Source organism: Anguilla anguilla, chromosome 15, assembly GCF_013347855.1.
Source record: "Anguilla anguilla isolate fAngAng1 chromosome 15, fAngAng1.pri, whole genome shotgun sequence".
In the NCBI taxonomy this organism is placed as follows: Eukaryota; Metazoa; Chordata; class Actinopteri; order Anguilliformes; family Anguillidae; genus Anguilla; species Anguilla anguilla.
The window spans coordinates 13,442,337-13,457,976 of NC_049215.1; the positions used below are offsets into that span (position 1 = coordinate 13,442,337).

Below are 15,640 nucleotides of genomic sequence, written 5' to 3' on the forward strand. Positions count from 1 at the left end.
CTGAGGATTTCTATTTTTGGTACATGTTAAGATATGCATGTAATTAGCTATGAGTTTAAAAGATTTTAGATTTCATATGCTGCTGACCACAGCTTATGCAACACAACTCCACCCTGCATCTCACACTGTTTACTATCAGTGTTCTTACCAAATCCCTGTCAATCACCCCCCAACAGCCAATCAGTGATGAGAGACTTTTAGAGAGTCCTTCCCTCAGTGTCTCTAAATGGGTCAGAGCCAGAGGAACCCTTTTCTATGATTGGAACTCGTTCGCATGCATTTCCACTGGCCCACTTTAGCATAGCTCTTGTGCTGTGTCTGACCAATCAGGACACATGGGTGGGGCCAAGCCAGGTCAGACCAGGGCCCATATTCATAAAGCTCCTCGTAGTAGAATTGCTTCAGTAAATATTCAGCTGTATAACTGGATTAAATGCTAAATCTCTGTGTGGTTAATCTGTGTAAGTCACTTTGGATAAAAAGGCCTGCTAAATGCCTTCATGTTAATGTATTTCTATTACTATTCATTTAGTAGTGTTTTTAATCGGTGCTGTCCAAATGGATTTGCAAAGCCAACAACACGAATTACTTTGTGCTAATTACCTAGAGCTGTGCAAAACTGCAAGCACTAGAGCAACACTGTGGATATTTAGAGCTAAGCTGATCGGATGTAGCCACTACACAAGTGAATGAAACGAGATATTAAGTGCATGAGAACTTTCCCCGACAGGCAGTATCAATGATGGCGTCCACCATCTTCAGCCATCGGTTCATTTCTGGTTCTCTTGTCCGCGCAGCCTTTATTAATCCCTTGTTCCTTCTCTCCCAGCTGATTCCCCTCAGGGCTCTGTGAAGCCGATAGGCAGCAATATCTCAGAGCCACTGGAGGATCAATTTGGGTCCAGAGATTCAGGGCTGAGCACACAGTTCGTCGGCTACATCAAGGCAAGTCCCCCTCTGCCTGTACTGAAATGGCCTTCTGCTTTTTAGTAACACTTCCACACTTTACAATAAAAACTTTAGCAGGGTTCCCTCACATTTTGAAAATCCCCTAAAATGAAATAATAATAAAATTGTAATTGAATAATAAAATAAGGTATCTGGCAGTTCTTGAAAAGAATATTACTGTACTATTGCCAGTGCTTGAATGTTTTTGCTGAAAGTGTATATGAAGTTTGTGTCCACATATTTATATAAATTTACATAAACCATGCCCTGAGAAACTTGCTGGATCAGAATATACATTCTATGGGAGTGGCTTGAAGTTGAAAGAGCTGATCTTGGAATAGCATTCATTTTCAGGGTTAAGCAGCCTACTTCAGTTTTTTTTTGTGGATCCTTGAATGTGTGAAAATGGGACCTTGGCAGGGCTGTGTTTTATGGAATAGTGAGGTGTGTGAGCACTCTTTGCCAGTGTGGCCGCTTCCTGTTCTTTCAGTGACTTGGTTTCAGGGCCTCAGGATTTTTGTAGGTCTGCAAGCTCAACGGGGAAAACACGGTCCTCTAAATAATGCATAACTATGAATTTTAACTAGCAGTGCTTTGGCAGTATTTTAAAGTCTGGGTGAAAGGTTGGTCCGTGGAGAGTCCCCAGTGTCTGTAAATTGCCAGTTGCTCAAGACTGTGTAAGCTTTATTTTCATTTGCACTGATAATGAACACCAGTTTCCCCTTTTCTCTTTTCTCAATGTGTCTTAAAGGCGGCTGTTTTTGTGGTTATTGAATGTGTTCCAAGGATTTGCAGCAAAATGTTCTTTGATGTGGAGTTTTCTCAGTGTTGCTATGATGTTACAGCTGTGTAATATTCTTGTCTTAATGTGAGTATAGGCACTGTTTGCTGCATGTATGTTATGGTATTGTGCGTTTAGGTTATGTTATGCTGGTAGCTGTACGAATATCATGTGCTGCATGCATGTCATTATAAGTTTGTGTGCAAGGTTTAACTGGCTGCACTGGCATTTAGTCAGTCTCTCAGCTGTTGCTGCCATGGTAACAAAGGTGATGTTTTCCCGCTCCTGCAGGGCCGAGCCACAGACTTTGACGAGCCCCTTAGGATAGAGGAGGACGTCAGCTGGTCAGTTCAACCGTGAGTCTCTCTCTCTCTCTCTCTCTCTCTCTCTTCCCCTCACTCTCTCCTTCTCATCTCCATTTCTGCCTCTCTCCATCTTTATCTCTCCCTCGGTCACTCCCACTCTGTCCCCATTTCTCCTTCTCACTCAAATTCAAGCTTAAAATAGCTTTAATGCCATGACAAGTACGCACTTGAGTTGACAAATAGCATATAAATTTGCACTAGATTAGCTGCAGAATGTAGAATATCCAGGCCTTGAGCTATTTATTATTATTTAAATAATTTTGAATCAATCACTGTCCTTCAGACTGTTGCAAGTACCATCATGCTGTGCTGTCAGTGTCACACGCTCTCTGCCTCCCTGTCTCTGTGGCGTGTTTGTCTCCACTGCAGAGTTATTTATGTTTTTGTGGGCTCCTTTAGTGCTTCTTTTGATGTTCCTTTTCATTTTTTCCTGCTTGTTCTCAGCATTTTATTGACAGCTGCTAAACAAAGAGCTTTTAAGGAATAAAAATAGCCTCCCGCACGCTGCTCACACTCTGCCTTCTTTTTGTTCTCTGTTTCCCACTGCTTGTCTGCATTTCCCCCCTTTCTCTCTCTTTCTTTCTCAAGTGCTTGCTGTTCTGAAGGATTAAACTGCTGATAAACTCCTGTTAATGTCCTCTCACTCAAAAACCCCACACTGTTTTTTATTAAATACGTCAAACTTTAAAGTTCCATAGCACTGGGGATGTTGTCCAGGCTCATCTGGAGTACATTTCTGAACACTTGATAAGTAGTCCAGGTCAAACATTGATGGAAATGAATGGCAGTCTCCTTGGAATGACCTTTGCTAATTGAGCATGACCCACCCCTTTGTGTCAGGGTATTACTGTACCACAACACCTTATTTCCTGTCTGCAGGTCAAAGGTCAGTGAGGGCACAGAGATCCACATTGACATGATCAACCAACTCAAAGAGACAGTGGAGCTGCTGCAGGACCCAGAAAGGTGAGTGGACGTGTCTAAATTATAGAAGCTGCTGGGTGGCTCATCCTGTAATGACATTGCTACTTCATGTGGATGGGGCCCATGGTCTGGGTGCAAATCCAGACTGTGTCAGTCTTCGATGTGTCTGGCAGCTCCACGAGGTGTCACATAATTGGCTGTGGTGTCGCCATGGAAGAGAGGGGTTCATATGGTGAGGTGAAAATGTCACAGTCCCTTTTTTATCATTCCAGATTGAGAAAAGAGAAAAAAATGGGGTGTGAAAATTCAGGTGTGAGGGTGGATCAGATGCTGCTGTTACCTGCTCTGGCTAAATGCGGTGCGGTAGCAGCATTAATGCTTCCGCTTTCCCTCCTCGCCCTAGAGGAATCTCCAGGCTCTAGAGCTGCTCTTAAATCATTTCCTAATTAAATGAGCTGTTCCTTCTTTCAGAAAAATAAGTTAAGTCATTGGCTGAAATCAAAGATATGTGTAGAATTTGGCTGAGTGAAATTAACACGATGGAGAGAGAGACAAAAGGGGACTCTGCTGGCTAAGGAGGTAGACGGTTGAGAGCTGCATTGTTCTCTAAGTGTGATTATGGGTGATGTAGCTGTTGACTGTTTTCAGGATGAGGGTGCTGTTAATCTGGGTGCTTCTCACAGTCCCCCCTCCTCTACTCCTCCTGCAGAGTGAAAACGGACCCTACGGATCTTTCCGGAGTGCAGTTGTACCCGGTGGAGATGGTTATGGTGGAGGAGTCCTTCAAGTAAGCCTCTCCCCTACTCTGTCATTGCACTGCGGATATTTTTACAGGTTCTGTACTTGCCAGGGGGTTACTGGTGGTATGTTTTCTTCTGGCTCTCGTAAAATGTGAAATATGGAACTGTCACATGATGTTTATCATGCAAGCATGCTTAGGTGAACGTGAAGTAATTGTAATAATATTATTACATAACAAGCTGTACATGACTGGTGTGCCTCTCTTTCTCTCTCTCTCTCTGTCTCTCTGCAGTGGCCAGGACTGTGAGGGTGAACAGACCACACCGAAGGTAAACTGCTTGTGTTTTCTGTCCAAGAATGAAGATACTAGCAGAGGTGTGAGGTCATTGAGAAAGATATTCGCTCTTCATTACATCAGATCAGAACCTCTGTTTGTCAGTAACACTGTTGTCATCACTGAAATGCAATGGGGTCATATTGTGTGCTGTGCAGGGGTCCACCAGAGAAGTCTGTCTATCCCTTCTTTGGCTGTAGAGAAGAAGAGGTGGTTTCCAGGGTTTTTGTTACTTCAACTAGTGGGCACTAGGAGGTGTACTTTGGAAAAAAAGAAGCATTAGAACACTGTAGCTTTAACAGGTTTGGGCCTGCCGGTGGGTGCAGTACATCTCCCTGAGTGCATGTGCCCTTGCTTCCCTGATCCCCTTCGGCCTGATAACCTGTGTCTCTCTGCTCCCTGCCCTGGCTTCTCCCGCTGCTGCTCTGGATCCAAACCGCTGATGGCTGCTGTGCTGCAGTGCTGAAGTATTAGCATTTGCTCTTTCGTACAGTGCACACATTCACAGTGACAGTACAGAGTGAAAGCTTTGGTGGTTTGGTGGTTGCAATAGTTACTCGGTCTTTTATATTCAAGGCTTTAATCATCGCTGTGTTGTAGAGTGAACAATTTTTGGTTGATTTATTGTGGAGTGAACAGTTGCAATGGCTGCTATGTTGTAGAGTGAAAATGCTGAGCGTTGTTGTGTTGAGTGAGCATTTCAGTGCTTGCTGCGTTGTTGAGTGGACGTTCTAATGGAGGCTTCTTTGCGGTGGAAATTTTCTGATGGCTGCTATGTTGCAGACTGAAAATTATGATGGTTGTTATGTTGCATTTTAAATGTTCTGGTGGTTGTTATGTTGAATAGTGAAAGTTCTGATGGTTGCTATATTGCAGATTTAAAGAGGTGTTGGCTGCTCTGTTGCAGAGTGAAACTTCTGATGGAAGCCTTGAGTTCCAGAAGAAGAGGGAGCTGATTCTAGAGAGGGCCAGGCTTGAGGCCCAGCTTGCTTGCCTGCAGTTTGACAGAGAAGTACCACCCCAGGTAACTGACAGCCTCCCACTCTGTATCCATGATACATACTGTTACAGTTCCTCCACCCCCTCAGTGAGTGTCTCATCATGACATCCCACCACAAACAGGACCCATTTGACCTACCCAGCAATCTGCAGCATAGATTCTATGGACACACTAGATTGGCAGCTCCTGTGTTCCTTCCAACCGCTCTGCTTCCTGATGACAGGACGTGCAAGCTGGTTAGAGGAGTCACCAGTATTATATTATTATTATCATATATGTCTAGAGCATCCATTACCAAATTACCGTCCCCAACCACACTTCCTTAATGAATGCTCGTAAGGTACAGACATGGTAGGGAGTTTTAAAGAATGGCCGGAATGCAGAGCTTTGAATCTGGTGGGTTTATAGAATCTCTGTCTCCAGCCCTGGCTGTGAAGTCCGGTAGAGAGAGAGGAGTGGCACTGTGGCCTCTTTACTCACATCCTTGTTTCCCTCCCTGGGTCCTCCCGCAGAACCGATCAGGAGGCAGTAGCCAAGGCTTCTGCAGTGCACTCACATGGCTGAATGGCAGCGTGGTCACATGACACCACAAAAACGTTTCCTGCTCTGTTTCCCTTGAGCAATAGCAGATTCACTCAGAGCCAGTCACTGCATCACATACTGCATCTCTGCTAAAAGTAAATTGTAGGTTTAAATGAACCTTGAGCAGTGAGAGTAACTATTTTCAATCTGAAGTGTAACAGATTATGTGTAATGTCAGCTTGTTCTGTGGCTGTCTGGAACATGGGTTGCAGGATGATGTTGAAACCTGTTTGTGTCTGTAAGGTGGGACCCACAGGAGAGCGCTATCAGGCCTTTTCCAGTCCTGCTGACCTGGAGGGTAATCGCAGGGTATTTAAATCACCTGGCTCAAGGTCATCAATTGGCTGGGGGGTCATTGAGCACCATTTTAATGCAGTTAGTTTAAACCCTGTGGCTACAGAGGATTGTGACTGGCTCGCTACCACATACTATGTGGGACTTGAGGGCTGTGATTGGTTCCCTGCAAACCTGTAACTTCTTGAGTTCGGCCCTTCACTTGGCACAGTTTAGATCTGAAAGACAACAGGACCACAGAAGGAGAACAAGGACTGGATTGTGTCTCTAGGCTTTCATTTCACATCTAAGAATAAACTGAACCAGAGTATCAAAATGCATTTGTATACTTATTTAACCATTCTTTATTTTTTTTACTGAGGATTTATCTGGAACTGTAGACAGTGAGATCAGCAGCAGTAGATGCACAATGCTTGGAAATAAATGCAGAGAACACCTCTGCTTGACCCTCTGACGATCTGTCTCTCCCCTACAGAGTGACGTGATTGGCCAGGGAGCCCAGTCTGAGGACCAAGATGATGGGGTAAGAGAGTGAGAGAGATAGAGAAAGAGAGAGAGACAGAAAGAGAGAGTGTCGTACCTTGTATGTCTTTTGATTTTTCCCACACACATTGACAGCTCATCTAGCTCTCTACGATAAATGTCTCCGACAGTAACTCAACAAATAATTAAACTGGTATTGTACTCTAATGTGTTGATAAATGCAAAATAAAAACTTCTTTATTGTTGTATTGTATTGTATTGAGTATTCCACGTTTTTGAGACCCAAGTTTGACACCGATACTTTGCAGCACTGAGGGGTAAGAGCTGTATGGCTGACTGAAATAACTCCCTCATAGAGCCGTTCTTTGCACACCCGAGAAAGAAAGAATAGAAAGGGGGAGAATGCTTTATGTCCTTGCATTTGGATTCCAGCTAGCTTTAATGGGGGACACGGGCTGCTGTGCAGGTGCTTCCCTGAAGATGGTGCTGTGTTTCTCTTTGGGTGCAGGGGGAAGATGAGGGTTCCACCGTGTCATCCACTCTGAGCTCCCCTCCCTTTGGCTTGAAACCACGGTCAGGTGAGTGGAGCCCTGGCCTCTGAACAGGTGTATTGGGAGTGTGTGTGTGCGCGTGTGTGCGCGTGTGTGCATGTGTGTGTATGTGCGCGTGTGTGTGCATGTGTGTGTATGTGCGCATGTGTGCGTGTGCATGTGCGTATGTGTGTATGGGTGTGTGTGTGTGTGTGCATGTGTGTGTATGTGCGTGTGTGTGCATGTGTGCGTGTGCGTATGTGTGTATGGGTGCGTGTGTGTGTGTGCATGTGTGTTTGTGGGTGCATGCATGTGTGTACGCATTTGTGTATGTGTGGAGTTGTGGGTGTGTGGGGAGCCCCCAAATGTCACACCCAAGAACCTCAGAGAACTAAATGGAAGTTTTCTGGAGGAATTTATGTTCCTGTAGATTTACCTTCTCATTCAGAGAAGACTGTGGCCTTGTGTCTGAGCCTTTGGAGTAATGTTGCACTGGTGTTACCATCCAGTGTCTCCTCGCCTTGTCATGCCCAGCGTTCCTCTGCACATATGCCCCCAAGGAGTCACAAAACTGCCCTCCCAGGGGCTCCATGGGGCTCCTGCAGTCACCCTCTTCATCTCTCAGCAGCATCGTCTTGTCTGATGGTCATTCCTGCAACAGTTCCATAACACTGTGTGTTTCACCATGGAACGTTTGCCTGGGAAACTGCTAACGTTGGAAAACTGGACCCTGAGCCTTAGCATCTCCAGGGTTTGGGAGAGGGGCAGGAGTGGGACATGGTATCTGCAGGGTGAGGGGCAGGAGTGGGACATGTATCTGCTGGGATTGAGAGAGGGGCAGGAGTCGGACATGCAGCATAGTGCTGCTCTGTCTGTGTAAGGCAGAGAGGTGGACCGTTTCCACTGGTGCACTTTGGCACAATCCCATAGCTCCCAGTGTTAATGTAGACCCACGGCAGGACTGCCAGTCATCACCTGCAAGGCATCCAATCCAACCCTGGTGCTGGAGATGCATAGTGCCTGCTAGTCATCATTGCTGCATAATTGGTGAATTAAAGCAGTCGATTTCACGGTTAACTCACATCGCCCTGCGGCTTTCCAACACCAGGCATGGGAAGCCATGCTGTAAATCCTGAAGTGCCTGGAAGTGCTTTTCATTTTTGGAATGTTAATATACCCCAACCCTGAGTGTTCCGTTTCCCGGGGCAACCACTGATAAGCAAACGCTCCCCCACAAAATAATAAAATAAAATGTGAGAATCCTGATCTGGGTAAACACTCCTCGATTGACCCCCCCAAAGCGATGATTAAAACTGCAGCAGACATTAAAAGCTGCCGCGTTGACGATTAGGCCTTATTGCTTTGTGCCTGTAATGGGTGGTCTGCTCCCCCTCACCTCTCCCCCCGTGTGTGGTACGAGGGCGTTGGGTCCAGTTTCAGCTGATAACCTCAGCATCCATCACACCTGCGCTTAGTAGAGTTGGAGTTAGCTTCAGCAGTTTTTAATGCTAACAGCACGTGATGTAAGAGAACTGTGAAACAACACTAACATGCTTTTATCCTCCCATTTTTCTTTGTTGTGTTTGTGTTTGGTTTACATCTTTCTCTATCTTTTGTGTGTTCTCTTCTTCTCATTCTTTGCCCACATTTCGATTATTTCCGATCGCTCTGGATCTCGTTCTTTTCCCAACCCTGTGAATGTGCCGCACATTTTGAATCTCTGTAAACCTGTGCATGCGGTAAATGGAATCTCCTGGAATCACGCCTTCATTATATGCCTGTCTGGTGCTTGTTTTTCCCCCTTTATTTTCCTTTGGCTCTTTGCTCAATTAATTTCCCCCACTTATTTTCTGGGGTTGGACCCTCCCCACTTGTTTTACTCCCCCCTCCCTCCCTGCTTCCTCCTCTTTCCCTCTAGCCCCCACCTCGCTGGCTTGCTCGCCCCCACCTTGTCTCCGCCCCCTCACACAGGCCACTCCTGCTGATAGAGACTCCCTCAGTAGCCCAGATGAAGGAGGCATGCAGAGCAGTGGTAGGTCCACCCTCTCTCCACTGTCCTGTCCAATCAGAGAACAGACCCGAAGTGCATGGGGATTTCCTGTGCATAATACTGTATATGTATTGTACTGTATGTTTGAGTATTTCTTTGGGTGTGTGTTTGTGGGTACGTTTGTGTACGTGCATGCATGTTTATGTGTGTTTCTGTGTTCGGTTGTTGTGTTCCTGTGCTTGTGTGTGTGTGTGTGTACATGTGTTTATGTGTGTATGTGTGTTTGGTTGTGTGTGTATGTGCGTGGGTGTTTGTGTGTGTGTGTTTGGGCTTTGAACTTTCTTGGGTCATGTGGGAAGACTTTTATGACTCCAGACGGGGGAGAATAACCGGCTTTTTATTCACAGAAATTTTAAATGAGAACACTGTAAAATGAAGGTGATATTGCTGCCAGAGACTGATTATTGTCTATTGAGGGCTGCTCCAAAGTGTTTTCCAGCTATTTATAGATTTATATTTTGAGCATTAGGTAATGGTCCCGAGGGGAGTGTCATCCCTCTAATGGAATGGAAATAGCTTAAGGGGAAGTCTGAGCTGTCAGCCCTGGAGCTCAGCAAGCGCCTCCTATTCCACTTCAGGTTAAGGATGGCCGCAGTGCTCTTTCTCTGGAACATTTCAAGAATGTAGTTCCGGAGCCATTGTATTTCACAGCTGTGACTTTGTTTTAGAGCATTTTCTGAGATGGATTTTTTTGCTCACCGTTTTTGTTTTTTATTTGCATTTTTAAATTGGGATCAGATGCGGTGACTGAGAAGGCTGAGACATATAGATAATGTCGCTGCCGTGCTCCTTGAACCGTTGGGTGACTATTCATAGTCTGCGGATGGAGATATTGTCATCCTGAAAGAAGTCCACATCGTTCTGTATATGCACTATCGCTGGGATGCTGTAAAAATAAAGCTTTCCTTATTTCGGAAAGAGCTGACAGATTGCGTCTGCATCAGTGGCCCATGGCAGTCGACAGAACATGCTCATGACTTTATGCACACTGTCATTATAGCGCATCACTGATCTCCTGATCGATTAGGACAGGGGTGTCAGACTTCTGCTGCTGGTTTTTGGTGTAGTTCAGCGCAAGTGATTCATCTGAGTCACTGATTGGCTAAAGAGTCCACACACATTGCTCTCAAGCCCTTAATTGGCTGCTGATTTAAAGGAAACCATAAATACCTGCAGACACTGGAGTTTGACACCCCTGATCTAGGAAATAGAAGTCCCCACCTCCTGTTTCAGACTGAACTGCAAGTGAGTGCTGCATCACAATGTTATCAGAGTGCTCCCTACAGGCAGCACCATGAATTACACACTGATTTACCCAGCCTGGTTGCATTCAAACAGAAATGTTCATTTTGATAATTGAAGCTTTATGAAATAAAACAAAGTTAATTTAATTCTGGGTGCACAGGGGCAGTCCATTTTTTACTTTTGAGATGCACCTGCTGTCTTACGGCTTAGCCGTATTTTGAGTCATCACCAACCAAGATTTGTGTGTGTGTGTGTGTGTGTGTGTGCGAGAAAGAATACGTAACTCTGTTTCAGTTCAGACACTCAGACTGCAGTGTAGAATTCCTCATATCCTTCTCAGCCAGTTGACTGCCCTGCCCTGACATGTCTGCAGAACATTTCTTCTCTGATAGATTTCTGACCTGGGCCATCTTTTGAAATGTTTTAAAAATTTAAAAAGATCAGAGACAGTAAAAGAGAGGCCCTTTCTGTAACCTGTACCCTGAGACTACAGATGCATTTCTTTTGCCCACAGGAGGTACTCCTCTGCATCCCTCTCATCTGCATCCCAGATTCACTGAGAGAGAGAGTGCGGGTGAGAGACACACAGAGAAAGATAGACTGGGAGGAAGAGAGAAAGAGAGTTATGTTATGTTACACAATTATGTTACAGAAATGTCAAGATAATCACTTTGATTTTTATCGTACTCATTTAATTTAAGTCTCCTAGCCATCTCAAAAACTGTACTATTAATAGAAGGCTCCTTCATTTCATGATGTCCAGTAACTCACACAGAGCAATACTGAATCAGGCCTTTACTGGACACAGGTTCTTACAGATTTTATAAATATTTAATTTAATTTTCATAGAAGTTATGTGTTTTGGTAAAATGTGAAAACACTTGTGCGGATCCCTGAGACCATTGGCCCAGGTATGGCCTGCAGTACTTTCTGAGCCCTGCTAACAGTGTCAGTAGCGTTACACTAGCACTGAGAGAGTGCTTTTCAGTTTAGAACCACACTGGGCCCTATTAATCTCTGAGACCATTTCTCGGCATTACTGCTTCTCCCCTCATAATTTTTTCGTGTGACAACACGCATGCACGATTTCAGCCTGTCACGCTGACATCATCTCTCTTTCTGTTGTTTGACGGGTTTGTGCTCATTTTATTTAAATCTCTGATACTCTCCAGTGTAACCGTCCCCCAAAGAGCAACTACATGTTAAGATGGTATCTGTCTTGTGAAGTTTAAAATGCCAGAACAGCATGGCTGTTCTTTAGTGTTGGTGAGTTGGCTTTGCTTATGTATGGCTATAATGAGTATTACAGGGCTGAAAAACTAGCCTTTCTGATCTACATGATGTAGACTGGTTCACAGAACATCCTTTGTAGGTGGTATCAGCTGACTATCTGGTACACATATATTAAAAGATATGAATTGTCATTGTAGCCCTGTAGCTGCTGGTGTTCTGTTCAGGGGTTGGTTGTTCCAAAGACATCACTTCAGCTTTACCTTTAAGGGGAAAAATGTATCAGTGTGCACAGACAGCAGTTAGAAAACGTGTGCCCTGGAGAGCCACAGTGTCTGCGGGTTTTCTGTGGTTTCCTTTAAGTCAGCAGCCAAGACCTCGGAAACAAGCTGTGTGGAATGTTTGGCCAATCCGTTACTTAAAATAAGCACTTAAGAGCAAATACACACAGAAAATCTCCGGTGTCTAAAGGGTTAAAGTATTTTAAATGATCATTTGACCCAGGTATGATGCACCACACCACAGCCTTGTGTGGTTCTGTCACTGAGAGTGGTTGTGCAGCCTCCCCACCCCACCCCTGCCCAGTCTATCTCTCTCTTTGGGTGTGACTGTAAGGGAGTGGTGCTTCTCTCCTTTTTTCTCTCTCTCTCTTTCTCCCTTTTTCTGTGGGTGTGGCTGCTTCTCACTCTGGCTGTTGCTTCTCTTACCCTCCTGGTTTTGGGGTGCAGTCTTTCTGCGGACCTCCAAGAGCCTGGAGTCCATGGACCCCCAGTTTACCATGCGCCGCAAGATGGAGCAACTGAGGGAGGAGCTGGAGCTGATGGAGCAGCTGAGAGAGGTGAGCTTTTCCATTACCAACTCCTTCCTTCCTCTGCTTATCTCTCTCCTTCACTGCCTCACTCTGTCCATCTGCTCCCCTCTCTTTCACGTTCTCTCTCTGCGCTGTGTGTGAGTGTGTTAACCTGTGTGTGTGTGTTTACCTGTGTGTATGTGTGTGTGCGTGTGTGTTTACCTGTAGAACATTGAAAGCAGGCTGAAGGTGCCATTACCTGAGGACCTGGGCTCCTCTCTGATGGACGGGGTGGTGCTCTGCCACCTGGTGAACCACATCCGCCCTCGGTCTGTCAATAGCATCCACGTGCCCTCGCCTGCTGTGGTAAGTACAGGGATGTACATTACCCTGGGTAAGGGTTCAGCTGTGGGGTGTAGGGGTTACTCACTGACAAAACTCCTTGTGTGTGTATATGTGTGTGTGTGCACTTCAGCCCAAGCTGAGTATGGCCAAGTGTCGGAGGAACGTGGAGAACTTCCTGGACGCCTGCAGGAAGTTGGGCGTCTCAGAGGTGAGTGACACGCTTTCTGTAGCCGCATAGAGCCCCCAAGTGCACTGACCCAGGATCAGTTACAATGTGTGATTATTAATTAGAATATTGACTGTAATTCAGGTAAGGACAATTATTAGAATGACAGAATCATGGAAACTTCATTGGAATGTTTGTTAGGGTCAGATGATCCTTGATCAGTAACACACCTGCATACATCTCACACCAGTGATGGGGGTGGAAGGGGTGTCAGTTCCTGAGATGACCTCCGCGATGCATCTTGGTGTGGGTGCAACCAAATTCGGCTCCAATATAAAATTCTCCAATAACGCTTCACCAGCCCTGTGCCTGTAGAATCAAAGGATCTGCTGGCTTTGGTGTTCCAGAACTGACTAGTTTCACAGCTGATTCAGAGCCAAGATGCCAGTTGAGGAGATTCAACTGTGCTGTCATTTAAGGAAAACGTTGTCATATTTTTGTTGTTACCCCAGTAAAAGACCTGATAGAAGCTGATAGAAGTTTGGGTGATACCTTTATTTGATCCCAGAACTACCTTCCGCCCCCCCACCCCCGTGAGAGATACAGGGGTAATAGGACAGTCATATCTCTGACTGAGTCTGCTGTCATCACACGGCTTTGGCTTCTGAAACATCACCTCATTAATGACCTACCCTCAGACTCACATCCTATCGGGGAAAGCTCCCCCCCACCACCACCACCGTTCCAGCTGACTCATAATATCCAGAGAACATTGCTAGAACAGTCTCATGGTGATACAGCATCAAGGGAAAGTTGTGGAAACATCTTAAATTAGCTGGGATACATGCAGTTTTATGGTGTAACAGAGCTTTTCATCATGGTTGTCCTTTGGGCAGTCTGGCTGTTAGCAAAACAGAATCACAGTGAAAACTAGTATTTTAAAGTGAAATCCTCGTCGTTTTGCTAGAAGCGGGTATAAGTCATGCACTCAACATCCAAATCAGTATGACTTGTTTTATGCTTGTTAATATTTAGAAGAAATACAACTTTATTTATTTTTTATTAATAATACTGCCTGACACCTTCTCTAGCTCACCCATGTGTGTGCAGTTATGAAGCCAAATGTTTGTTTATCCGCTGTTCCTGTAGCCTGGATGTGATTTTAAAGTCCTTCAGGAGGAAATAGCTTGATAGTTATATATGGTGCTATAGTTATGACGGGCTCTAAAGGGTCTTTGGAATGTATTAAATAAACTAAATTGAATGGCAGTTTGTAATTATATTACACATTTGATTACATAACATAATTAATGGGGTCTACAAGTGTGAAAACACTACTTGATGGATGGCATTGCTGAAATGATTGAAAGCAGAAAGCAAGTTAATGCTCAGGGATCAAAAGTGTGCTCGGGGTTTCACATTATAAACACAGGAACAGTTGAGGATGACTGATATTTTGATGTGATGTGTCATTTTTCTCAGAGTACCTTCATTTAGGAGGTTGCAGGGTTGGGGTCAATAAAATTTATATTCCATTTCTATAATCCAGGAAATTAATTGAAATTCTATTGATTAGTTGAAAAATAATTGCAAGATAATTATGGCTCTTTTTTCATGAGCTGAATTTCAATCAGTTTCCTGATTTGAAAGTGACCCCAGCCCTGAAAGCCTGTTCATTTTCTACATTTTTCTGGTATGTTTTTTTTTTTTGCTTGTACATGTTGCCAAATACAATGTATGGATAATAAGGAACATTTTGTAATGCAGATCTTTAACAGGAGGGAGATCCTGGCAAAAGGTTTCAAATTGTAGACCTGTTTCTATCCACGTGCGAGGTGGGATGTTTGTTCTCCTGATCCTCTTTGCTCCTGCAGCACGTTTCTATTTTGATTACATTGTTACAGAATGACTTATGCAGCTTACATGTTTTCATACACAAGCCATTTATATAGCTGGATAAGCAGCAAACCAAGTTTGGTACATGCACTATCAGCTGGAAGTATTGTGCTCAAGGGCAATGCCTCACCAGGAAATCAAACCTGCAACCTCTCAGTTACGAGACCAGTTGCCAACCCATTGTTCTGCAGGTGTCAGACTAGGAAACCAGGCCAGAAGGGCCTCAGTGTCAGTCGCGTTTTTAGTGTGTTTCAGCACCAGTCCCTGATTGGCTAAAGAATCTACACACCTTGTTCTCAAGGCCTTAATTGGCTGCTCATTGAAGGGAAATCACAAATACCAGCTGACACTTTGACATCCCTGTTCTACTTGAGGTCTAATAAGGTGTGCTAGTATCACATGGGAGATTGTTCAGTATTTTAGGTACAGGCCTAGGCTTTACGGAGAGAGCAGTTTGGATTGAAAGCAGTTGCTGATTGATTGCTTCTGCCTTGTCTGACATGCTCAGTTCCTTGTTTGAGAGGAATGGAGGATAGCATTGCTGAGTTAAATGCGTAAAACAAACCTGAGACTGCTCAGTAATTTACAGTAAAGCAGTTAAAGGAAAGTGGGGAGCTGTCAGTGTAGCTGATGTTTCTGTGATTGGCCCCCACTGTAACAGTGCTAATGTGGTGGGCCAATAGGATATCCTCACTGGAGTGAAACTGATGGGAACTTGTCTATCACAGTATTACTGTAGCCTTACTCTTACTGCCACTGTAAGTTGTGCTGTAGCTCCTTCTTACTGATATTTACTTATTTTCTTTTTTTGGGGGGGAGGGGGTTGAACTGCTTTTTTGTTTTTAGGTGGAAGCAAAAATCCACAAACTTTACTGTCACCGTCTAGCTAGTCCTGTAGCGCACAGCCTATTATAGGCTCCTGTAGCCTCCCTGTTC

At 44.7% G+C, this 15,640-nt stretch overlaps 1 protein-coding gene across 6 annotated transcripts in view; it reads left to right on the forward strand.

Moving 5' to 3' along the window:
- LOC118214095 (leucine-rich repeat and calponin homology domain-containing protein 1-like) overlaps nt 1–15,640 on the forward strand; it is a 55,981-nt gene that overhangs the window by 32,932 nt on the left and 7,409 nt on the right. For 3 of the 6 annotated variants that reach the window (XR_004762573.1, XM_035393623.1, XM_035393626.1), the window contains exons 9-21: nt 830–945; nt 2,021–2,085; nt 2,974–3,060; nt 3,728–3,805; nt 4,052–4,088; nt 5,001–5,117; nt 6,445–6,492; nt 6,961–7,030; nt 8,901–9,014; nt 10,792–10,851; nt 12,236–12,345; nt 12,526–12,663; nt 12,773–12,850. Coding sequence is in view for 5 of the 6 variants with exons in the window: in XM_035393623.1 (XP_035249514.1) it covers nt 830–945; nt 2,021–2,085; nt 2,974–3,060; nt 3,728–3,805; nt 4,052–4,088; nt 5,001–5,117; nt 6,445–6,492; nt 6,961–7,030; nt 8,901–9,014; nt 10,792–10,851; nt 12,236–12,345; nt 12,526–12,663; nt 12,773–12,850 (1,118 nt within the window). In the remaining variant the exon portion in view is untranslated. The remainder of the gene's footprint in view (nt 1–829; nt 946–2,020; nt 2,086–2,973; nt 3,061–3,727; nt 3,806–4,051; nt 4,089–5,000; nt 5,118–6,444; nt 6,493–6,960; nt 7,031–8,900; nt 9,015–10,791; nt 10,852–12,235; nt 12,346–12,525; nt 12,664–12,772; nt 12,851–15,640) is intronic. The other 3 variants (XM_035393627.1, XM_035393625.1, XM_035393624.1) reach the window with 2 other exon arrangements.